Source organism: Odocoileus virginianus, chromosome 28 (genome assembly GCF_023699985.2).
Source record: "Odocoileus virginianus isolate 20LAN1187 ecotype Illinois chromosome 28, Ovbor_1.2, whole genome shotgun sequence".
NCBI classification, from domain to species: domain Eukaryota; kingdom Metazoa; phylum Chordata; class Mammalia; order Artiodactyla; family Cervidae; genus Odocoileus; species Odocoileus virginianus.
The window spans coordinates 15855679-15881069 of NC_069701.1; the positions used below are offsets into that span (position 1 = coordinate 15855679).

At 42.1% G+C, this 25391-nt stretch overlaps 1 protein-coding gene across 6 annotated transcripts in view; it reads left to right on the forward strand.

The window, feature by feature from the left end:
• GAB2 (GRB2 associated binding protein 2) overlaps nucleotides 1-25391 on the forward strand; it is a 183141-nt gene that overhangs the window by 116752 nt on the left and 40998 nt on the right. For all 6 annotated transcript variants that reach the window (XR_011484302.1, XR_011484305.1, XR_011484303.1 and 3 more), the window contains exon 2: nucleotides 6148-6448. Coding sequence is in view for 1 of the 6 variants with exons in the window: in XM_020915162.2 (XP_020770821.2) it covers nucleotides 6148-6448 (301 nt within the window). In the remaining 5 variants the exon portion in view is untranslated. The remainder of the gene's footprint in view (nucleotides 1-6147; nucleotides 6449-25391) is intronic.

Below are 25391 nucleotides of genomic sequence, written 5' to 3' on the forward strand. Positions count from 1 at the left end.
TACTGTAATTATTGAAATCTAGTTGACCTGGTTTCCCCCTTTTAGCTACTATTTCAAAGTTGTGTTAGCTATTGTACTTTCTCTGCCTTTCTCTGTACATTTTAGAATACTTCTACCTACATCCATAAAAACTCATGCTGGGATTTTAATTAAAGTTGTTTTAAATCTGAACATCAATTTGGGGAGATGTACTGTGTTGTGTCTTTTAATCCATGAACACGGTGTGCCTCTCCATTTAGGTTTTTTAAACTTTCTTTTATCAACATTGCATTAGTTTTCAGCATACATGTATTGAACTTGTTTTGTTAGATTCATGCCTCTTTTGTGTTTTTTTAATGATTATATGAATAAATGGCATTGTATTTTCATTTTCTGTGCCCATGTGTGAATTTGATAGAATACAGAAGCAAATCAATTTTGTATGTTCATCTTGTCATGCATACCTTGAAGATATTACAAATTAGATTCCAGACCACCACAATAAAGCAAACATTGCAGTCATCTGAAGTTTTTGGTTTCCTGGTGCATATATAAAAGTTATTTTTTAAAAAATGCTGTCACCTGAGCTTCGTCAGATCACTGATCACAGATCACTGTGACAAAGGTAATGATTAAAAAGTTTGCAATATGCAAGAATTACCAAAATGTGAGACAGACACACAAAGTGAGCAGACACTGTTTGAAAAATGGCACCAACGGATTTGTTGGACACAGGGCTGCCACAGACCTTCAATTCATATAATATGCAACACCCCCAGACTGTAACAAAGCCATGCTCAATACCGTGAGGTTCGCCTGGATTTTGTGACCCTGCCAGACTTGCTTACTTGTCCTAGGAGTTTTTTTCCTGAATTCCTTGGAATTTTTTATTTGGACAATCATGCCATCCAAATAGGGACAATTTTTTTCTTCCTTTACAATCTATATGCCTTTTTAAAAATTGAAATATAGTTAATGTATAATTTTACATAATTTACAGGTGGACAGCAGGATGACTCACGATTTTTAAAGGTTATGTTCCCCTTACAGCTCTAAAATATTGGCTATACTCCATTGTGTTGTGCAGCATATCCTTGTAGCTTATTTATTTTATACGTGATAGCTTGTACCTCTTAATCCCCTACTGCTATCTTACCCTGCCCTCTTCCCTCTTCCCACTGGTAACCACGAGTTTGTTCTCCGTATCTGTGAGTCTGTCTCCTTTTTGTCACATTCACTAGTTTGTTTTATCTTTTGGATTCCACGTGCAAGTGATACCATGTGGCGTTTTGTCCTTGCCTGTCTGCTTTATTTCATTTAGCGTAATACCCTCTAAATGCAGCCATCTGTATGCCTTTGTCCTCCTTTGAGAAGTTAGTAAAGTCTCCTCTGTTTATGGAATTTTTCAGGCTAGAATACTAGAGGGGGTTGCCTTTTCCTACTCCAGGGAATCATTCTGACCCAGGAATCAATCCCATGTTCTTGTGTCTCCTGCATTGGCAGGCGGATTCTTTACCAGCGCGCCACCTGGGAAGGCCCTGAAGCATATTAAGCACTAAATAAATATTTGTTGCATGGATGTATGGATAGATGGATGGCAGGAAGGAAACATAAACATAAATGAGGCCAAGGAGATAAGAGCAGTTGAAGTTAGTAATGTTTAGCAAACACCTACCATGGAGATTCAGAGAGGAGTAGGAGGAGATTTTATTCATTGTCTACTTGGGAAGAAATAACAAATACTAAAATATCTGTAATATGTTGTAAAAAAAAAATGACATGCCATGAGAAGTTCATAAAAAGTGTTATGAAGGTTCAGGAGAAGTAGAGGTCCATTTCAGCTGAGGCAGTAGAGAAGTTGTCTTTGGAGCTAGACACTCTGGAGTTGCTTATATTTGCTTCTGAATTATGTGGTTTCCAAAAAAAAAGTACATGAAAGTTGGGGCAGCGGGTGTTGTGGCAGAAGAGGGATGTGAATCTGAGACCAGACTGGATGGCTTTGCCTGCTCTGTCATAAATTTATCAGCATTTTGTACGCAGCCGTTTATCAGCCTCCACCATTTCTTGCAAGTAGAACCTGACGGGCTCTGATGTTATCTGTTCCAAACACCTTTTTCTTGTTTATGACAGTGTGTGTATGTGTGTTGACGTTTGCACCTGCACCCTAGTGATTTGGAGACAGTTCTTGCTACAGAGCCAGGCCCTAAAAGAGGATACATCAACTGAAACACACACTTTAATACCTTTAAAAACTTCTCCATGCTATCCACACACTTGCATTATGTACATGCACCTGCAGCTTGCACACACACAAGTGCACAGAGAGTTTTGTACACAGTGGCCTGGGCAAGATTTTAGGCAACTATAGTTGAAGGTACTTACATTTATTTTCCTCAGCTCTATCCTATACCTTAATCTTCACTTCCACCTAAGGCTTCCCTGACCTTCTGGATTCTGTCAGGAGTTCATATAAGAAGATGATCCAGTCTACGGCCATACCACCCTGAATGTGCCTGATCTCGTCTGATCATGAAAGCTAAGCAAGGTTGGGCCGGCTTAATACTTGGATGGGAGAAAATGATTCAGTAATTAATCCAGTACCTACTTACTGATAACCACCGATGTGCCAGGCTCAACTGTAAACGCAGAGAATGTAGCATGGGATAAAAAGAACCAATACCTGCCCTCATGGAGTTTACATTCTAGGAGGCGGGTGGAATCAGCAGCCATACGGTGTTTTAGGTGGTGTGGGTGCTGGTGAGATCAACATAGCAGAGTAAGGGGGAGAGAGTGTGACGATCGGGCAGCCAGGAGAACAGTCTGTCCAGTAATGTGACATTTAAATAGTGACTTGATGGAAGGCATAAGCAATGGGAATATCTGGGGAAGGAGTATTCCAGGCAGAGGGAACAGCCAGAGCGGAGACCCCGAGGCAGGAGTGTGCGGCCAGCATGGCTGAAGCAGAGTGGGCACGGCAGAGAGGGGCAGGGCTGAGGTGAGAGTGTGGGTGAGGGGTGTCGCCCGGGGCTCATTGGCCACTGTGAGGACTTCAGCTTTTCCTCTGAGTGAAGTGGAAAGCCAGAGGACACTTGGTGCAGAGAAGCGCTGTGCTCTGATTGACAGCAGCTTTCATGTCGGGAACAGACTGCTGGATGAAAGCATAGAAGCAGGAAGGTGGCTGAACGGTGGACTCAACCAAGTGCGTAACCGTGGAGGTGTGGAGAAGTGACCGGGTTGTAAATGTATGTTTACAACTGTTTGGACAAACCGGATTTGCTGTTGGGTTTAGGAGTCAATGACTGACATCAAGATTTTTGGCCTTTGGCCTGAGCAGCTGGAAGGTTGGAGCTGCTCGTAACTGAGATGGGAAACATTGAAGGAAGAACAGACTTGGAGGATAGGAAGAGCTCAGTTTAAAGGAAGTTTGTGATGCCAGGGCTTCCCTGGTGGCACAGTGGTTAAGAATCTGCCTTGCAAAGCAAGGGGCGTGGGTTCAAGCCCTGGTTGGGTAGCTAAGATCCCGCATGCCGTGGAGCAGCCAAGCCTGAGTGGTGCTACCACGGAGCCCTCGCGCACAGCTAGAGTCCATGTCTCGGTGAGAGATGTCATGCGACGCAACAAACTTCCTCATGCCCCAGCCAAGACCTGATGCAGCCAGATAAATAAAATGTATTTATAAAGAAAGACTTGATATACTATCAAGGGTGAAACAGATCACCATCCCAGGTTGGATGCATGAGACAAGTGCTCAGGGCTGGTGCACTGGGAAGACCCAAAGAGATCAAATGGGGAGGGAAGCGGGAGCGGGGATCGGGATGGGGAACACATGTAAATCCATGGTTGATTCATGTCAATGTATGGCAAAACCACTAGAATATTGTAAAGTAATTAGCCTCCAACTAATAAAAAAAAATAAAGACTTGAGATGCCTATTAGTGAGAAGCAGGTATGAGACTCTAGAGTTCTATAGATGGGTATGGGCTGGAGCTATAAATTTGCCAATTACAGCAGTTAGATGGCTTTTAAACCTGTGAAATGAAATAGAATAACCTAAGAAGTGGATATAGAAAGAGAAGAGTCTAAGAACTGAGGATGGGGGCATTCCAGCCTTTAGAAGTCAGGGAGACGAGGAGGAACCAGAACTGGAAACTGAAAAAGAGAAGCTGGGAGATAGGAAAATTGAGAGTGAGCACTGAAGCCAAATGAGGAAAATGCTTCAAAGAGAATGGAATAGTAAACAGTTATCAGATGTTGCTGAGAGATCAAATCAAATCCAAAAGTTGCTTTAGAGTATTGAACTCTTTAAGACCTCTTTTGAGGGAGGTGGGGTTCGGGACAGCCTGCTTGTATTGCTTCCAAGAAAAGAATGGGAGGAGAGGAAACAATGATTAACACTATAGAAATCTCTGAGGTTTTTCGGTAAAGAGGAGCAGAAAACTGGGCTATAGTTGGAAGGGAATGTGGGATCAAGTCAAACTTTGCATTTTTTTTTTTTTCTGAGATGGAACAAGTTGGTGTCCTGGTGGGAATGATCCTAGGAGGGAGGGAAGATGCAGTGATTGCCAAGATACCGTGATGTCCCCATGTAGTGAGAGGGGGTGATGCTCTAGTGGAAGAAAGTGGGCCTTAGACTGGGTGAACTATCCATGCTGCATAGTAATAAACTACTTTGCTATAATGCAGGCAGATTGGTAAATACAGTAATGGAACATGTGTCAATTCTCTTCGGCTTGCTTGTATATTCTCATACCAAAAAGTGGAGGTGCTACAGGTTTAAAGAGTGCAAGGTTCAGATGATTGCCAAAGAGCAAGAGAAAATCACGGACCAGGTAAATGTAGTCAGACTGTCGCAGCGTGAGGGCTCACTTGAGCTCAAGGTGAGAGCAGCCAACGTGGTTGTGTGATTTTCTCCAGCTCCGTACAGCTGAGTGGGAACAGGCAGAGTAGGCTAAGCATTAGACTTAGTCAAGGGTTATGGTTTCTCAGATAAAGAGAGGAAGAGAAGCAAGAGAATGATTATAATGATGGATCACAGGAACAAGGCAGGTAGAAGGAAGCGAGGATGGAGATAGAAGGTGAGGGGGCAAGGTGCCAGGATTAATGGAGTGGAGTCCCAGTGAGGTCTGAAGAACCGTGATGACAGTCAGACCCTTGGCATTAGTGGCACTTTAGGGTTGCATCATAGTGCTTTATGTGCAGTATAAACCCTATAAGGTAGGTAGGACAGTTGGTGATGGTATTCTATTCTATAGATAAAGCAATGATTCTCATTCTATAGATAAAGCAAGCTCCAAAGAGGTAAATAACTGTATCTAAAAATCACACAGCTAGTCCGTGGTGAAGCATAGACTCCACCCAAGGCTGTTTTATTTTTGATATCTTTTTACCACTTTGTGTGATGTCTGCTCACAGATTCCTCAGTCTCACTGAAGAGATGGAATGTAGAAGACAACATAAGGAAATGTGTAACTGAGTGTTAAATTCCATAATATGGCATGACATAAGGAGTTTATTCATTCAGTAATATATATTGAGTGCTTATTATGTATGGGGCTATATTATAAATACTAGGGATATAGTATTATCCACTATATATAGTGAATGAGATGGGGGAAATCCTGAAGTTATGTGCTTCAGGGAAGTTTTAGAAGGGTTTCTATGTGATTCTTCCAAGACATCATGATTGGGTAAAAGCACCAGTTACTGAAAGTTTGGGAACTTTTTTCTCTGCTACTTGCTGTATGTGACATTATTGCTTCCACTCACTCTGTCTTAGTGGGGGACTTCATCCATAAACTGAGATGTTATGGTTTTGCAAGTTCCACCCTGACTAAAAGTCCTGTGAGTTTGAGGCTGTATTCTAGCTTGATGGGATAATTGTATAAAGTGTTTTAGTCCTCATCTGACCTCTTGATCTGAAAAGTGGAAATGCCATATCTCATTTCATAGTGATAAGATCCTGTTTCAGTAGTGAAATGCTGCGTTAACGTGTCTTGTAATGTCATCCACTGTTTTTGAAACTCTGGGGAAACACAAAAAGGAGATAGAGGCCACGCTCGGCCGGCAGGTGCAACAGTCCCCACCCTTAGCCTGGTGATATCTGAGGACCTGTGAGAAGCTTTGAAGTAACTCATGACTTTCCCCCTCCTCTCACTCCTTCCTGTTCAGGCCTGGAAGAAACGCTGGTTTATCCTGCGGAGCGGCCGGATGAGTGGTGACCCCGACGTCCTGGAGTACTACAAGAATGATCACTCCAAGAAGCCCCTGCGCATCATCAACCTGAACTTCTGCGAGCAGGTGGATGCAGGCCTGACCTTCAACAAGAAGGAGCTGCAGGACAGTTTCGTGTTCGACATCAAGACCAGCGAGCGCACCTTCTACCTGGTGGCCGAGACGGAGGAGGACATGAATAAGTGGGTCCAGAGCATCTGCCAGATCTGCGGCTTCAACCAGGCAGAAGAGAGCACAGGTACGAGACCCTTCTCGGGAGGGACCAGGTGCCTCCTGGCCGTGGGCTGGGCCATGGCTGGGCCCCTGCGGCCAAGGTGACGGCCTTCAGACTCCTTGAACGAGCAGAGCGGGCTTCAGGGGAAGGCTGTCCTCTGAGGTGGAGGAGGAGTAGGCAGAGGGTGAGAGTGTGAAGGGGCTGGCGCAGAGCAGAGGGCCTCCTAGCCCCGAGTCTGCTCACGTGGAAAGCAGGCGTGTCGGGGTTATGAGGAAGCTCAAGGTACTCGGTGGTATTTCTTCAGGCGCCTCCACGCCACGCCGTTTCTCAGGCCTGCCCCTCTCCCCTCGGCTGCCTGGCTCTCTGTGCCTGGTTAACTTGTCAGCCGCACATGGGGCGGCTTGCACCTTGCTCTCTTCTTCGATCCATCCTCTGTCCGTTCCTGTCTTCTGCTTCAGAACAACCTGCACAGTTATACTCGCCGCTTTTCTGGCAAGGGGAGGTGTGGGCTTCTTTGTGATTACTGTTGATGTACAATCGACTGTTCTTTATGTTTCCCTGGGAACGGACACACGAGAAGGGGGGAGTTCTGACTTGTGTTTGGATTTTGTTAGCCTTCACAGAAAGAGTAGCTCAACATTTTTAAGTGAGGCTTCAGTTGCAGAATTGCTCTTTGACATTTGTTTGGTCTCATCCCCAACTCTAGGATGATTGAGGAGTAGGGTTTTTTTTTGTGTGTGTGTGGCAGATGGAAAGCCTAAGTTAGTAGTTTCCTAAACCTGGTTACATATCAGAATTAAAGAGGAGCATTTTTTAATGTTGATGCTGAGGATCCATATCAAATCAGTTAGCTAAGAATGTCAGGGGTGGGACCTAAGCATCAGTCTTTTAAAGGCTTCACACCGAGTGGCAAGGGTCTGGGACTCAGCATCCATATTCTGTAAAAAAAAAATTGAAAGCCACATACAATCTCTTGATTCCTATACCTGTTTTCTAAACTTTTTAGAACCCTTTAAAAACATGAAAACTGTTTCTAGCTCATCAACATCAGCCCAATCTGGGAACCTATTGGAAATGAAGATTCTTAAGCCCCACCCAGACTTAGTGAATCAGAAACTCTGTAGGTGTTTTAACCAGCCCACCAGGTGATCTGATGCATGGTTAAGTTTGAGAACCACTGATTTAGACTCAATATCAGAGTGGGGTTTATGGACGAACAGTATCAACCTCTCCTGGGAACTTGTTAGGAAGACAGAGGACTTCTTCTCAGACTTACAGGATCAGAATCTGCATATTTTTTTCAGTTTCTTATTCTGAAATAATGTTGGACTTAACAGAAGAAATTGTACAGCAAGTTCCCATGTATCTTTCATCCAGCTTTCCCTAATGTTAACACCTTTCTTAACCAGAGTATAGTTGTCAAAATGTTGATTGGTACAATACAGTTAGTTGCAGTGTGTTGGGATTTCACTTGTTTTTCACCAGTGTCTTATTCTGTTCAGGATTCGGTCCAGGATAGCATATTAGATTTGGTGGTTCTGTCTCTTGGGCCTCCAATCTGGGATGCCAGTTTCTCAGACTCTCTTGTTTTCTTTGACTTTGACACTTTTAAGGCATACTGGCTAGATATTTTGTAGAATCTCCCTCAGTTTGAATTTGTATGATGTTTTTTCATGATTTAATAATTGAGGTTTGGGGGAGACTACCACAGAGGTAATGTGCCTTTCTCTGCGTGTTGTATTAGGAGACACATGGTATCTATATGCCATATTACTAGTCATGTTACCTTGATCACTTGGTTAAGATGGTATCTGACACCTTCTTCCACTATAAAGTTGCTATCTATGCTTTCATAATTAATAAATAGTTTGGAGGAAGTACTTTAATGATGAGCAAATACCCCATTTCTGCTTAAAATATTGCCCACTAATTTTAGCATTCATCTGTGGATCACATTTGCAACTGGTATTACCGTGGTATCCTAATGAAATGTTCTATCTCCCTCAGAATTGTATTAAGATACCTATGTGATTTGTAGGCACATTAAAATTTGAGGAGCTCTGGTCTGGATTATTTGTCCACAAACCTGGTGGGTCATCAGAATCACCATAGAAGCTTTCATCTTTTAATTCATGGGTACTGATTCAGTAGGTCTGACTTACAGCTGCAAAATAGTTTTGAGAAACAGCTCCTACAGAATGGGAGGAATTATTTCCAAATCATATCTGATAAGGGTCTAGTATCTAGAATATAAAAAGAACTATTACATCTCAGTAACAAGAAAAATAACCTCATTTAAAAATGGGTAAAGGATCTGAATAGACATTATTCCAGAGAAGATATACAAATAACCAGTAAGCCCATGAGAAAATGCAAAGATATTGGACATCCTTACTTATTGGGGAGATGTAAACAAAACCACAATGAGATAACACTTCACACCCACTAGGATGACTGTAATCAAAATATGGACAGTGACCAGTGTTGCCAAGGATGTGAAGAAACATACTTTGCTCGTGCATCCCACCTCATATGTTGCTGGTGGAATGTAAAATGGTACAAAGGAACCTGTTTACAAAATGGAAATTGATTCACAGATACAGAAAACAAATTTACGGTTACCATGGAGGAAAGGAGGGTGATAAATTGGGAGATTAAGATTGACACCTACCCACTATTGTATATAAAAGATAATAAGAACCTACTGTACAGCACAGGGAACTCGGTTCAGGACTCTGCGGTGACCTGTATGGGTTTGGAGTCTAGAGGAGAGTGGATTCGTGTATTATGGATAGTGATTCACTGTACAGCAGAAATTAACACACACTGTAAACCAAATATACTCAAACTAAAAAAAGTGTGTGTGTGTATATATATGTATAATGTGATATATATATACACATATATATGGTCACATTTTCATTATCCATTCATTCCTCAGTGGACCTTTAGGTTCTTTTCATGTCACTCCTACTGTAAATAATGCTGAAATGAACATGAGGGGGCAGATAACTCTTCCAGACAGTAATTTCAGTTCCTTCAGTGATATATCCAGATGTGGAATTACTGGGTTGTATGGTTCTACTTTTAATTTTTTGAGTAAAACCTCCATACTGCTTTGCATAGTGGCTGTACCAATTTATATTCCCACCTCCAAGTCCACAAGGGTTCCCTCTTCCCCATATCTCTGGTCACACTTACCACAATCTTTTTGATACTAGCCATTTAACAGGTGTGAGGTGGTATCTCATTGTGGTTTTGACTTTATTTGCATTTCTGTACCTGTTGACTATTCAGATATCTTCTTCGGAAAAAGGTCTATTCAGGTCCTCTGCCCATTTTTAAATCAGATTATTTGAGATTTTGCTATCAAGTGATATGAGTTCCTTGTGTATTTAGGGTTTTAACACCTTATCAGATACAAGGTTTGCAAGTATTTCTCTCCCATTCCTGAGGCTGCTTTTTCATTTTATTGATTGTTTCTTTCGCTGTGCAGAAGCTCTGTAGTTTAATGTAGTCCCTCTTGTTTATTTTTGCCTTTTCTACTTGTGCTTTTGGTGTCACAGCCAAAAAAAAAAAAAAAAATCATTGCCAAGACCAATGTCAAAGAACTTTTCCTCTGTGTTTTCTATTAGGATGTTTATAGTTTCAGGTCTTACATTTAAGTCTAATGCATTTCAAGTTAATTTTTGTGCATAGTGTGAGATTGGGTTTTAATTTTATTTTTTTTGCATGTAAATATCTGGTTTTCCCAATACCATTTATTGAAGAGACTTTTCTCCTTTGAGTATTCTTGGCTCCTTTATGAAATGTTGACCATATACTGGGGCTTTTTGTTCTGTTCCACTTGTCTGTGTGTCTGTTTTTTTATTAATATGCCAGTACCATGCTGTTTTGATTACTATAGCTTTATAACATACTTTGACATCCAGAAGTGTGACCCCTCCAATTTTGTTCTTTCTCCACATTGCTTTGGCTATCTGGGATGATTTGTGGTTCCATATGAATTTTAGGATTGTTTTTTCTATTTTTGTAAAAAATGCTATTGGAATCTTGATGAGGATTGCACTGAATCTGTAAATGGTTTTGGGCGGTATAGACATTTTAACAATGCAGATTCTTAAATCCATGAGCACAAGTTATCTTTACATTTATTTGTGTTGAAGTTCTTAATTTTTGAGTGAGGGGCCTTGACATTTCACTTTGCACTGGGCTTTGCAAATTATGTAGCTGATTGTGCCTGGACTAGATGTTCTTCTCTAGGAATTATGTGATCTTCCTTGAGTAAGGATTATGAAGCCCCATTTGACTCTTAAATTCTTTGGTATAATTTTTGCTTCCTGGGTGAAATTTTTGGTTCTTCCTGACCAAATCTTTGTTATTATAGCTTTTATGGATTTTGTTTTTCATTTTATTTTTTATGGAGGAATAAAATGCTTATGCAAAAAAAAAAAAGAAGAAGAAAATGAGGAAGAGGTTTTTAAAAAGCAGGAGAAAAAAGCCAGAGACCCTCTAGTCTCAAAGCTTTCATAAATGTGAGAAGTAAGTCCAAGAAATACATCAGATTTTAGGAAATATGTATAATGGGGTTGGGGAGGAACCAGAAAGCAAGTTACTTTAAACTGAACTATTCTCTTGTGGGATTAGAAGTGTCCCTACAAAAAAAAAAAATTATCCTTAAAATGTAGCAAAATTTATTGCTGGTGCAAATATCTTATTTTTAAATCACATATTTAAAAACCAGTTATTGTCTGAATCCCTACTTTTACTTTATAGAATTTAAGTATGATTCAAATTCAAATGTGTATAACTGCATCATCTGGGCATACTTTCTTTTGGTAGGAATATTCATTTGTTCATTCATACATTGTTCATTCACTCAGCAGATCTTTATGGAAGACTTATTCTGTGACAGTCCCTGTCATAACCACTGAGGCTATAGACTGTAAAGATGAACAGCAGAGTTCCAGCACTCAGACATCATAGTCTAGTGGAGGAAACAGACATAACCAGACAGTCCCAGGGAAGTTCTATAACAGAAGCATCTCCACGGATGGAGGCACCAGCCCACGCACCACCAGCTCAGTGAGGGAAGGAAAAGAGCGAAAATATTAAGGAGGCAACAAGTAATCAAGTCAGTGTTTTTCAGTGGCTTTGTCTGTTAGACAATATATTCCCTTTAACTTTTAACTTCTTTTATAAGGGATTATTTAATAGATGTCTAGTGGGTTAATTATCAGAGCAAGAACATTAGTTGTCTATGATCGAGGTTTAGGATTCTTTGTGAGATCTTTCTGATGAAAACAAGTGGGTTTTCTTCCTCTGGTAGAATCTGGTATGTAACAAGATTCAGCCACATAATAGGTTTTGTTTTAACTTAGAAGCATTTCCTAAAAGTATATCTTATCTATAAAACCTTCAGGTAAGGAGTGGAAGATTAATCATCTAAGTCTGTTTCTTTTAGAATCAGGATATGAGGAAAAGCAGGAAGGAAGTTAACATTTGACTACCTACTTTTGCTAAAGTGCTTTATTTCATTTAATCAACTGTGTTTCCATTTCTTTCAAATAAAAAAGAGTGCTGTTTTTTTATCCATGCCTAACACTCCAGGACTAAAGCTCTTGTCTGTCATACCCATGCATTGGCTGGGTTCAGACAGACTCTCCAGCCCTCATCTGCCCAAACTTCTTCCTAAACACAGCGCCACTCTCCTGTCGCTGGGGCTTGTCCACCTGCCTCGTGTGAGACGCATCCTGTACTTCATAGGTAACCCTCAGTGACCACAAAAGGAAATAATAGGAGCTGTGTATTGAGCATCTACCCTTTGTAAAATAGGGTATGTAAAATACATTCTTACTAAAAATTCACAGTAATCCTTTGAGGTAGCAACGATCTCGACTCACGGTCACAGCTAGAAAATGATGGAGCCAGGATTCTAGTCTAACCCAAGTCTGACTGCATTCTCACATGCCATCTCTTTGCCCCAGACCTCCTGGAATGTGAATGTCAGCCAGAGCCAAGCCCTGTTGTTTTCGCCCCTGTGGATACCACGTAGTAGATTGAAAGCACTCTTTGACCCCTTCCACCAGGGTCCTGCAGCTGGTTCAGGTTTCCCTCCTCACCGGTCCATATTGCTGAAATCCTTGGGCTGAAATATTCCAAGAGTTTAGTAACTTGTAGAGCTTTAATCCAGCCATCAATCTCTATTGGTGAGTCTGTGGTGGGTGGGTGAAGGGGGTGCCTGAGCTCACATCCCAACTCTGGATGATGTGAAGAAGTCACTTGATTGAGGTCTTAGTTTCCTTTCTTCAAATAGAGAAAATCTTTTCACCCACCGGTTCTGTTTCTCTCTGAGCTTATCAGCACAGATCTTAGATCACTGGCAGCCCCTCAAGTTTCATATTTCCCAATGGCGGATTCACATTGTAGTCTATGCAGAGGCGTCCCCAAGACCTGTGCAGTCCATACCTGCACTTGCTGTTGGTCCTGTAGAAATTCCTTCCCATACAGAGCCTCCTTCAAGTACATATTCCTTGTTTCTTCTTTTTTTTAAAAAAAAGAGTTGTGATGGGACCTGTCATTAAAAAAAAAAAAAAAAAAAACTTGTGTTTTTCACTTTCAGCTGGAAGGAGTTCTGTGGCAGATGGAGTCTTTTTTTAATCCTTCTTGCCACCCCCAGCTTCTTCTTTCTGCTACCACTCTCCAATTCCTCACATATTTCAGCCAAAAATGCTTAGGATAAAACCTGCCTCGTATCAAGACCAAACCAAGAGTGACACAGTCTGAATATCAACCCAAGGGTGGGGAAAACAGCCTCCCGATAGAGAACTCGTTCCAAAAGGAAACCAGGAATGACACTCAGGAAGGAAAAACAATTCCAAGAATGAATATCAGGATTTCGTGTCATATACGTGGAGTTGGCTTTTTGTTTGTTTGGGTGGGGGGAGGTGTATGTGTGCGTGCATGCGTGTGTGTATACACGCATGCACAAGCAACAGTAAGAACCCTGCCTTCTCTGGGAACCAAAACAGCCTTCAGTCCCCGAGCAGAGAGCAGAAAGCTGCTCTGAGCTGTGTTTACGAGCAGGCAGGGCCAAGACCTCACGTTTGTGGCTCTGTCATGGGCAGCTGTCCCTGACCAGATGTACCACACACAAAAAGAGCCAGCTCCCAGTGCAGAGCTTGGGTGAATTATTCATGGGCTCAGGAGTCATCCACTGCTCGGAAAGCCCCCACCCCTTCGAATCCTCTAAGCCGAGAGCTTCTGGTCCCCAGTGTTCCCCGCCTTCCTCTAATTCCTTGGCCAGTGCAGGGCCTGCAGCGCCCCTCACTCTCACATGCACTCTGAAAGGCACACTGGCTGCCACTACTTATGTGTTCTAGACGTTGAGTAAGTATCCCTGTTAGGTGTCATCATCTCTCATGTGGAGATGATGCTTCCTCACCGAGGGGCTGGGGGGAAACTGAGGAAGTGCATAGGTGTGCAGTGTGAATGGTAGCTGCTTGTTCCTCTGCTTCCCATGTAGTGCTTTTGGTGAATGTGACGATTTTTATATCTGAAGGTCAAGATGAACAGGATATGATTTAAGTACCTGTTGTTTTTAGAGAACTTTACAGTCTATAGAGACACTTAACGCAGTCTCCTTTGAGCATAAAGACACAAGAGAGGCAGGGCTGCTAGCATGATCCCTGTTGCTCATATGAAACTCAGGTTTAAAGGCACTGACATTCCCCAAAAAGCAGTGTTGCCAGGTCCAGAATCTTAAGAGTTTTAACTGTGTGCTCTGGTTCCTTTTCATTGATACAAATCCCTTTTCACAGACCTGTTTTTTTTTTAATCAAACTTTAAACTTTTTGTTTTGTATTGAGATATGGCCAGTTATCAATGTTGTGATAGTTTCAAGTGAACACGAACGGACTCAGCCTTATATATACATGTATCCATTCTCCTCCAAAACCCCCTCCCATCCAGACTAGTACATAACATTAAGTGGAGTTTCATGTGCTATACAGTAGGTCCCTGTTGGTTATCCATTTTAAATATAGCAGTCTGTACATGATTTTCCCACGGTCCCTAACTATCCCTTCTCCTCCCCATCAACCATAAGTTCATTTTCTGAGTCTCTTTCTGTTTTTAAGGAAGCTATTTTGTATCATTTGTTTTCAGACTCCACAATAAGGAATATCATATGATATTTTTCCTTCTCTGTCTGACCTACTTCACTCAGTCTGACAATCTTTAGGTCCATCTGTGTTTCAGCAGACAGCAATATTGCATGCTTTTTAAGGCCGAGTGATAGTGCATTGTAAACATGTACCACAGCTTCTTTATCTGTCCCTCTGTCGGTGGCATACAGGTTGCTTCCATGTTTTGGCTATTGTAAATATTCTGGTAGTGAACATTGGGGTGCATGTAATCTTTCAGATCATGGTTCTCTCCAGATATATGCCCAGGAATGAGATTGCAGGGTCATATGGTAGCTCTATTCTTAGTTCTTTAAGGAATATATAAACTGTTCTCTATAGTGGCTGTACCAATTTACATTCCCATCATCACTGTAAGAGGATTCCCTTCTGGTCCACACCCTCTCCAGCATTTGTTGTTTGTGGAATTTTTTGAGGCTAGCCATTCTAACAGGTAACATTCTAACATTCTAACAGGTAACATTCTGACAGGTAACATGTCATTGTAGTTTTGATTTACATTTCTCAAGTTACTAGCGAAGTTTAACATCTTTTCATGTGCCCATTGACCATTAGTATGCCCTCTTTGGAGAAATGTCTGTTCACATCTTCTGCCCATTTTGTGGAGTGGGTTGTTTGATGCTATTAAGGGTCATAACCTGCTTGTAAATTTTGGAGAATAATCCCTTGTTGGTCACATCACTTGCAAATATTTTCTCCCAGTCTTCGGATTGTCTTTTCATTTTGTTTATTATTTTCTTTGCTGTGCAGAAGATTTGAATTTAAGTGGGTCCCACGTGTTTAGTTTTGTTTATTTCCATTTTTCTGGGAGATGGATTGAAAAAGATGTTATTGTTATTTGTGTCAGAGAATGTTTGCCTATGTTTTCCTCTAGGTATTTTATAGTGTCAGGTTTCACATTTAGGTCTTTAACCCATTTTGAGCTTATTTTTGTGTATGGAGTTAAAGAATGATCTAATTTCATTTTTTTACATGTGGCTATCCAGTTTTCCCAGCACCAAATGTTGAAAAGACTATCTTTCCAACATTGAGTAGTCTTACATCCTTTGTCATAAATTACTGTACCATAGGTGTGTGAGCTTATTTCTGGGTTTTCTGTCCCATTCCGTTGGTTTATATTTATGTTTTTTGCTGGTACCATACTGTTTTTATGACTGTAGCTTTGTAGTATAGTCTGAAGTCAGGGAGCCTGATTCATCCAGCTCAATTTTTCTTTTTTGAGAATGCTTTGGCTATCCGAGGTCCTTTTTGTCTCTGTACAGATTTTGAGATTTTTTTTGTTGTTCTAGTTCTGTGAAAAATACCATTGGCAATTTGATAGGTATTCCGTTGAATCTATATATTACCTTGGGTAGTATAATCATTTTGGCAATAGTGATTCTTCTAATCCATGAACATGGTATATCTTTCCATCTGTTTATGTCTTCTTCAGTTTCTTTCATTAGCATTTATAGTTTTCAGAGTACAGGTCTTCTGCCTCCTTAAATAGGTTTATTCCTAGGTTTTTGTTTTTGTTTTTTTGATGTTATGGTAAATGGATTTGTTTCTTGCATTTCTCTTTCCGATTTTTTGTTGCTACTGTATAGAAATGCAACAGATTTCTGTATATTAATTTTGTAACCTTCAACTTCACCAAGTTCATTGATGAGTTCTAGGAGTTTTATGGTACATCTTTAGGATCTTCTATGTATAATATTATGTCATCTGCAAACAGTGGCAGTTTAACTTCTTTTCCAATTTGGATTCCCTTTATTGCTTTTTCTTCTCTGATTGCTGTAGCTAGGACTTCCAAAACTATGCTGAATAGAAGTGATAAGAGTGGGCATCCTTGTCTTGTTCCTGATCTTAGAGGGAATGCTTTCAGCTTTTCACCATTGAGTATGATGCTAGCTGTAGGTTTGTCATATATGGCCTTTATTATGTTGAGGTATGTACCCTCTATGTCCACTTTCTGGAGAGTTTTTATCATAAATAGTGCTGAATTTTGTCAGAAGCTTTTTCTGTGTCTGTTGAGATGATCATATGATTTTTATTCTTGAATTTGTTAATGTGGTATATCACAATGATTGATTTACGTATGTTGAAAAATCCTTGCGTACCTGGGATGATCCCAGTTGATCATGGTGTATGATCTTTATAATGTATTGGTTGATACAGATTGCTAGTATTTTGTTGAGGATTTTTGCATCTATGTTCATCAGTGATATTGGCCTCGAAGACCTGTTTATTGTGGCTGTTTGTAAATCACAAAATAGCCAGCAAGAAAGAGAAGCAAGAAGTTGATCTATCACTGAGAGCTATACATATGCAAAGTGCTATCTATGCACTAATATTAATCTCAAAGGCTAAGTTAGCAAGACAACATGATCCATCTCAAAGTAGCCAACAAACTACTGTGAACTAAAGCTGAGGGAGTTTAGGTCACCAGAGCCCCATTTGCAACTCTTGAAGATTTTGAAATAAGGCCAGAGCCTCCTCCATATCCTGTCTCTTATTGTAGCTTTTTCCCTTCTTAAACTCCCTGGCAGGAATTTCATGACAGTTGCATGACTAACTCTATGGAAAGATGACCTTCCAGCCAACTCTTCTTTATCTGTCATTACTAAAATTTTGGGTGAGACTGCCTCGCTTTAAGTATTTTGTAAATATTTGAAAAGTGAAAGTGTTAATCGCTCAGTTGTGTCTGACTCTTTGTGACCCCACAGACTCCTGCCAGGCTCCTCTGTCCATGGAATTCTCCAGGCAAGAATACTGGAGTGGGTTGGTCCCTTCTCCAGGGTATCTTCCTGACCAAGGGATCGAACCTGGGTCTCCTGTGTTGCAGGCAGGGCCTGCAGTGGCCCTGAGCCACTAGGGAATCCCCATAAAATATGGAAACACTTCACAAATTTGTGTGTTATCCTTGCACATGGGGCCATAAACTTCTAGTAATCCATGAGTTTTCCCAGTAACTCAACAGCAGAATTATTTTAAGTCCTGGTTCCCTCTGAGATGAAATGATACCCATCGATATGCTTTTGGGAAAGTTTTCAGCCTCCAGTGGAGGAATATCATCAGGGTCTTCAAACAGCTCCTTCCTCTCCAGAGAGAATGATTAGTGCGTGAAAGGTCAGGCCCCCTTATTCCAGCTGGACTTCTCACAGCAGGGAGGGCTGTGATGGAGTCAGGCAGTCCACTCAGATGCCTTCTGGTGACCTTGGTCCTTCCCCCTCACACAGGGAGTGGTGCCAAGGGAGAAGCAGGGGTTAGAGGGAAAAGCTGGGAGTAGACGAGGATGGGGAGGAAAGAAGCCTTTCTTGGAGACCTCACCCTTTCTCTCATTTCTGGGAGGACCTTTTCCTGCCTCGTTCCCTCCCCTACCTTTTGTATTTTGCCTTTTTAAACTGCGTTCAGATCTCTCACTCCTCTGGGGGACCTTTGTGGGAAGCTTAGAGCAAATGTGGGAGGTGGTAGGCAGCTTTCCCCCCAGGCTGACACAGGTCCCTTGAGGAACGAAGATCAGAGTGAAGACTGACCCAGGCCCCAGCCCAGAGGCGGAGGCAGATGTCTGAATCACCCACCCTTTTTTTCCAGAGACAATGAGGAAAATAAACATCCAGACCAGTTTCCAGCCAGATCTGAAGTCCTCATGCCTTATTTTGAAAAAGAAAATGTTATTCTAAATATCCCTTAAATATCAGACCTTCCTCGATTTTTTGTTTGTTTGTTGTCCACAGCTGGGTCTGGTCACCCTGAGAGTAAGCTCTGAGCTGGGACATGAACTCCATAAAATCCACACAGACACTTTTGCATTGTCCTGGAACAGGCTTCAGCCCTGACCTGTAGCAAAGTCCAGACCCTCTGGAGGAGGAAGGGGAGTCAGGGAGAAACCTGACCCTCTTCCCTTCCTTCTAAGCCTTGATCCTCCTTCCTGCTTTCCCTTGTGTACCAGAGACTCCCCCGCAGCACCCCAGCCAGCCAGCTTAGATTCAGTCTAGTGTTACCTGCCAAACCCACAGACTGTTAGAAACGAGAGCGCCTCACCCCAGCTCCTCAACACCAGAAGCTTTGGATAACTTCCAGACATCCCATGAGATGCTCCCCCCTTTCCTGTTCTTTGAATATTTCTGATTATCTCTAGTGAAGGAGGGTAATAAATTTTTGTGGATTTGGTCCCAGACCAGACTCCAAAGCCCAGCATAACTCTAATTTTTGGCTAAAGGTAGAATTAAGACTTTGAATTTAGTGGTAAGGTCACCTTGGACCTCTGAAGCTCTTGGTTATGGTTAAAACAGCCAGCTATGTAGAATTCTGCCCAGGATTTTGAACTCTGCAAAATCAGTAGGTATGGTCATCTTTCTCTGGGATCTGAATTGGGAGTCAAAGTCCTGGTTTTTAATTTCAGCTTTGTTATTGAATTCAGTGTGTAGTGCTTGGTTTCTTCAGCAGTAATCTAGGAGCTTGGGGACCAGTGATTTTCAAACTTTTTTTTTTTTTGCAATGCTTGTTAACTAAATCTTACATGGACACAATATGTGAAACAGGCGAGAAGGAGCTGTTCTAAATGTCGCAGGGGGGTGGAGTTGAGCACTGTCAGCTGGCGTTGGACCCAGATGGCCTGCCCCTCCTTCTCGCCCTTGGTGGCCTGGGAAGGCTGGAACACAGTGCAAAAATATTGGTCTACAGCAGATATTGCCAAACAAGGTCCCACAGACCAGTGCTGAGCTGTGAAAAATGTCCTCAGTCCACAACAAAAACAAAAAACATAATGAGGATGTAGTCAGCTTTCATAAGACTAAATGTAGTCAGATTTTATAACTTCCCTTTATTCAGAGAGTCTCTTCTTATGGCTGTGCGTGTTTGTTAAAGTGTCCTTGTGTTTGTGTGTGTGTGAAATGACAGTCACAGTAAATAATAGTTTTCCCATATTCAGCACAATAAAAAACTGTGAGCCCTGTGTGTCAGTTTTTAAAGTGCACAAAAAACCAACAGAGAGGCAGTGTTTTCAGTCCTCCTAAGATGGAGAAGCCTGGGAAGCAGTGATCTAGAGGTTACGTGGCGTCAGGATCACCCAATTCCCAGCCTCTGCTTCTGTACTTGTGGCCAGAGGCCTTTGGACTCTGCCTTTCCCATTGAGACCCACCCTGCACCCCAGCCTGGAGTCAGGGCTTTGGGATTCTTCATCCTTTGTGTTCAGTTCTGACCTTCATTTTGCATGAGAACTGAGGTCGGCCCTGGGACTTCGTCTACTTTTTCTATTCTTGAGTCGTTTGCTGTCAACGTGACTGTCATCTCGAATTTCCACCTAGGACTGCACCCTCTCCTGCTTTCATTTAGCCCCTCTCTTACCCAAACCAGTAAGCCAGTGGCTGGAGCCCCACTGCCCAGCGGCTGACTTCCAGGTGGCCAGTGGTCTGTCTGCCTGAGTTTCTGAAGAAAGTCCGCTTCTGCTTTCCCTGAACATGCTTCCTCCTCCTCTCGGTCTCTGCAGCCCATGTGGCTGGGTGACACCAGTTTCTGTTTCTGTGTTTACTCACTCAGCACCCTGAGTACCTGTTCTGGGCTCACGTTCTAGGGTCATGTGCCAGAGAAGAGCTTAAGCCATGATCTCGCTCCCAGCAACCTCACGAGCTTTATCAAGTGCTCTAGCTTATGATCTTTCTGCCAAACTGCCCCTGGAGCCCTTCTTAGCGACTGCCTGCCTCTGTGTGTAGTACCACAGTCCGGGGTACTCTGAGGCCCTCAGACTTCACCAGGATTTGCCTGCCTTTAACGGAACTGTGCCTTGGCTATATGCCAGAATATGGCTAACATATTTAAAAAAAAAAAAAATTTGAGGTTAACCTCAAGTGTGAAAAGAAAAAGTTTTTTTCAAACTTCTGAGTTTAATTTTAATATCAAGCCCCTATCTGGCTCATGATAGAAATTGAAGTTTTAATCAACTTAGGTTAAAACCCATCAATACAGGATTTTCTCAGTTACTTCAGGTTTCTCTCTCCCCGCCGCCCCCCCCCCCCCACATAAGTAGAAATAAATAACCAGATATTTATTTTCCCATCTCTTTATTGAAGTATAATTAACAAAGCTGTATATATTTGAAGTGAACGTCGTGACTATTTGATATATGCAAACATTGTAAAATGATTACCACAGTCAGGGTAATTAACACATCTACCACCTCAAAGTTCAGGTTTCTCTTGCTTTCTCTGTGGGCTGCATATTCAAGTTCCCAAGAGCTTAGGGAACTGAAACTCATCCGCCAAGGCTAAAGCACAGAGTCCGGGAACGAGGGGAGGCTATGAGAGATCCGAGGATGAGAACAGGACCCTTCTATCATTAGTAGAGACACGGAGTTGCTGGCCAGTGATGATTCAAATGAATGATTTAGTTATAGTGTTTGGTTATAGCTTTGTAAATACTTATAATTATATAAAATGATAGTTTGAAAATTACAGCTTACATCCAAACATTGTTGTTTTGAGAAATTCCCTGCTGGGGTGGGGGTGGGGGGCACAAAAAGAAGCTTCAAGAAATGCTAACCTTATTAACAGGACATACCATCTGAAATTCTGTATGTTGAAACAGTGGTATGCAATGAAAAAGAACAACCAAAAATGAAAAATTCAAAATGGATGATGTTCCAACTAATCTGAGAAGACAGGCTATGCCAATGACCTGAACTTTATTTTACATATCTATCACTTATTTATTGTTTGCTTTTATTTCCCACCTCCTCACTCCTTTTGTGGATGAGGTCAGTGGACAAATTCTTCATAACTTGTGAATCATAATAGCGAAAACACTCAGCCAAGACAGAGAAGGGAGTAGATTTCATAGACTGAGAAAATTCTAGAATATGAGCTCTTGAAGGGCCCTTAGAGGGTGTTTAGTTCCAGGCTCCTCAGATGACAGTGTCTGGAGGTCAGGAAAGGGGAACTAATTTGCTCAAGATCATACAGCTAACTGGCAAGGTTAGAAATGAAACCCAGGCTTCACCTCTCATTTGTGTGATGCATATATATGTATATATGCATGTATGTGTGTATATACAAACATACACACCAGTTCAGAAGGTCAGTTTAGTAAAGAGCAAAGAGCACAGTTCTTGGAATTCATAAATACATGAATCCACAACATTGATGAGTTCAGTCTTAACATGGGCTTGGACAAGTCAGTTTACTTTTTTGAGCCTGTTTCTGCATCAGTACAATAGAAGCAAGACATCCTTCACAAGACTGTTATAAAGATCACATAGTCAGTCGCTCAGTCATGTCCAACTCTTTGTGACCCCATGGACTGCAGCATGCCAAGCCTCCCTGTCCATCAGCAACTCTCTGAGCTTGCTCAAACTCATGTCCATTGAGTCAGTGATGCCCTCCAACCATCTCATCCTCTGTCGTCTCCTTCTCCTCCTGCCTTCAGTCTTCCCAGCATCAGGGTCTTTTCCAGTGAAATCAGTTCTTCATGTCAGATGGCCAAAGTACTGGAGTTTCAGCTTCAGCATCAGTCCCTCCAATGAATATTCAGGACTGATCTGCTTTAGGATGGACTGGTTGGATCTCCTTGCAGTCCAAGGGACTCTCAAGAGTCTTCTCCAACACCACAGTTCAAAAGCATCAATTCTTCAGCACTCAGCTTTCTTTATGGTCCAACTCTCACGTCCATACATGACTACTGGAAAAACCATAGCTTTGACTAGACAGACCTTTGTTGGCAAAGTAATGTCTCTGCTTTTTAATATGCTGTCTAGGTTGGTCATAGCTTTTCTTCCAAGGAGCAGGCATCTTTTGATTCATGGCTGCAGCCACCATCTGCAGTGATTTTGGAGCCCAAGAAAATAAAGCCTGTCACTGTTTCCATTGTTTCCCCATCTATTTGCCATGAAGTAATGGGACTGGATGCCATGATCTTCATTTTTTGAATGTTGAGTTTTAAACCAGCTTTTTCACTCTCCTCTTTCATTTTCATCAAGAGGCTCTTTAGTTCTTCACTTTCTGCCATAAGGGTGGTATCATCTGCATATCTGAGATTATTGATATTTTTCCCGGCAATCTTGATTCCAGCTTGTGCTTCATCCAACCCAGTGTTTCGCATGATGTACTCTGCATATAAGTTAAATAAGCAGGGTGACAATATACACCCTTGACATACTCCTTCCCCAATTTGGAACCAGTCCATTATTCCATGTCCAGTTCTAATTGTTGCTTCCTGACCTACATACAGATTTCTCAGGAGGCAGATCAGGTGGTCTGGTATTCCTGTCTCTAAGAATTACCTAAAGTTATATAAGAATCCACTTAAATCGTATAGCATGGTGTTTGGTACATGATAGCATTGTATTATGTTCATGCTCAGTCATCTCTAACTCTTTGAGATACCATGGCCTATAGCCCGCGGGGCTCCTCTGTCCATGGCATTTCCCAGGCAAGAATACTGGAGTGCATTGCCATTTCCTTCTCCAGGGGATCTTCCTGACCCAGGGATCAAACCTGTGTCTCCTGCATTGGCAGGCGGGTTCTTTACCACTAGTGCCACCTGGGAAGCCATTGGTACATGATAAGTACACATTAAATATCTGTGGAGTATATAGCTAATAAATTGTTGCAGCCTTCTCTGTGATCTTCAAAGTAGCCCTTTGAGTGTGTATAGCATGTTATTCTTTGTCATTGTTGTTGTTCAGTTGCTAAGTCATGTCCAACTCTTTGCAACCCCATGGACTGTGGCACACCAGACTCCCCTGTCCTTCACTATCTCCTGGAGTTTGCTGAAATTCATGTCCATCAAGTTGGTGTTGCCATCTAACCATCTCATCCTCTGCTGTCCCCTTCTCCTCCTGCCCTCAACCTTTCCCAGCATCAGGGTCTTTTCCAATGGGTCAGCTCTTCGCATCAGGTGGCCAAAGTATTGGAGCTTCAGCTTCAGTTATCAGTCCTTCCAATGAATGTTCAAGGTTGATTTCCTTTAGGATTGACTGGTTTGATCTCCAAAGGACTCTCAAGAGTCTTATCTCCCCAAAACTGAAACATTCTAAATAACACTATCTCTGTTTTGCCTAAATTCAGAAACATTTTTACTGTGTGTGATTTATATGTTTACCATACAAACTTTGCTGACTTTCTTAATTTGAAATGCATTATACTTAAGTTTTATTGAGATGCTCAGAAACAAAGATGTCTCTTTAAATGTACTACTACTAACAGAGAGAGATCTCTACATAGAGCTTACCTTGTAGGAGGCATTGTTCAAAGCATTTCACAGACCTTAGCTCATAATCTTATGAGGTGGACACCTATTACAATAAGTCTCCTACATACAAATGAGTTGTATTCCAAGAGCAGATTAGTAAGTCCAGTTTGTGCATAAATCCAACAAAGTTAACCTAGGGACCCAACTAACACAATTGGCTACATAGCACTGTACTGTAATAGGTCTATAATAGTTTTCACACAAATAATACATACCAGACCAACACAAAAATAAAACATTCTTAATTTTGCAGTCCAGTGCCTTGGAAAGTACAGTGCTATAGTACAGCAGCTGACACGCAGGGGCTGGCATCAAGTGCACGGGCGGGAGATGGCAGAGCTGGAGGACCGTCAGCGGCAGGAGACGGAGGCCAGGCTGCATCACTCACGCCTGATGTTGATGGCACAGGTTCTGGTTCCTCACTGGAGTCAATGCTGTCAACCCTCTAGAGAAAACCGATACAGCGATGTCTGGGTAGTAGTTCTTTTTTCCTCCTCATAGATGACACGGTAGGGCTGGGGTGCATTCTGAACAGCTGCCACAGACCGGTCTGCATTCGGGTCTTGTGCCTCAAAAACTGACCATACCTGCTCAGACAAAGGAAACCTCCTGCCATTTCCTGCACTGTGAATCCCTTCACTAATCCTTCTTGTCTCTCTGCATCCTTTCTCTGGACCTCCAGTTCCATCAGGTCTTCATTAATAAGCTCCTCGGGTTGCATAGCAAGGAGTTCAGTGAAGTCGTCTTCTTGCAGACCTAGCTTGAAATGAAGCTGCTGGACCGCTGGGCTCTGTACAGTAAAGCACCCCCACTTGTAGAGGATGCACTCACTCACAGTGTACACCAGACGGATGAAATGACTTACGTGACTGGACATACGAAGGCATAGTCACATCTTCGACAGTTCGCAGGTGGAAGGTTCATGTGTAGGGACCTTACTGTCTTAGTCCCACTTTAAAGATGAAGAAACCGAGGCACAGAGAGGTTCAGTAACTTTCCCTGGTTCTTACAACTACTAAGTAAAGAACTTGCGATTCAAACACAGACAGCCTGGCTCCAGAATCCATGTTCTTAACAATTAAACCATACCCTGAAATTTTAGATACAGTGCTCCTTGCTTCCTGCTGTCACAATACCTGTGTGGGGTCTTCAGCATGCACATGATGACCCAGGAGAGAGTCACTGCTGTCTCTTCTCCTTCGTGATGACCTTCTCTGGCTTTGCCTTTGTAGCTCCTTTCCCTACATTCCTTTAAGGGAGTACCACACAGAACTCTTGCTGCTTTTATTTTCAACCTAAGCCAGATCTTCTTAATTGACCTAAACCATATTTTCAGCTTTCTCTGAATCTAAGAGATATGTCCTCATGCCCACTAGAGTCCACATAACTATAGACAAAGTTCAGAGGCCAGCTGTGGGGTTTGGTCATCGGTGGACACATTTTCTCATCACATCCCGCAGAGCAGTGGTCCTCTGGACAAAGGTACCAAGGAGATAATTCTCAGATGATTGTTCTCAGTAGAAAAGGTTTTGGCCTGG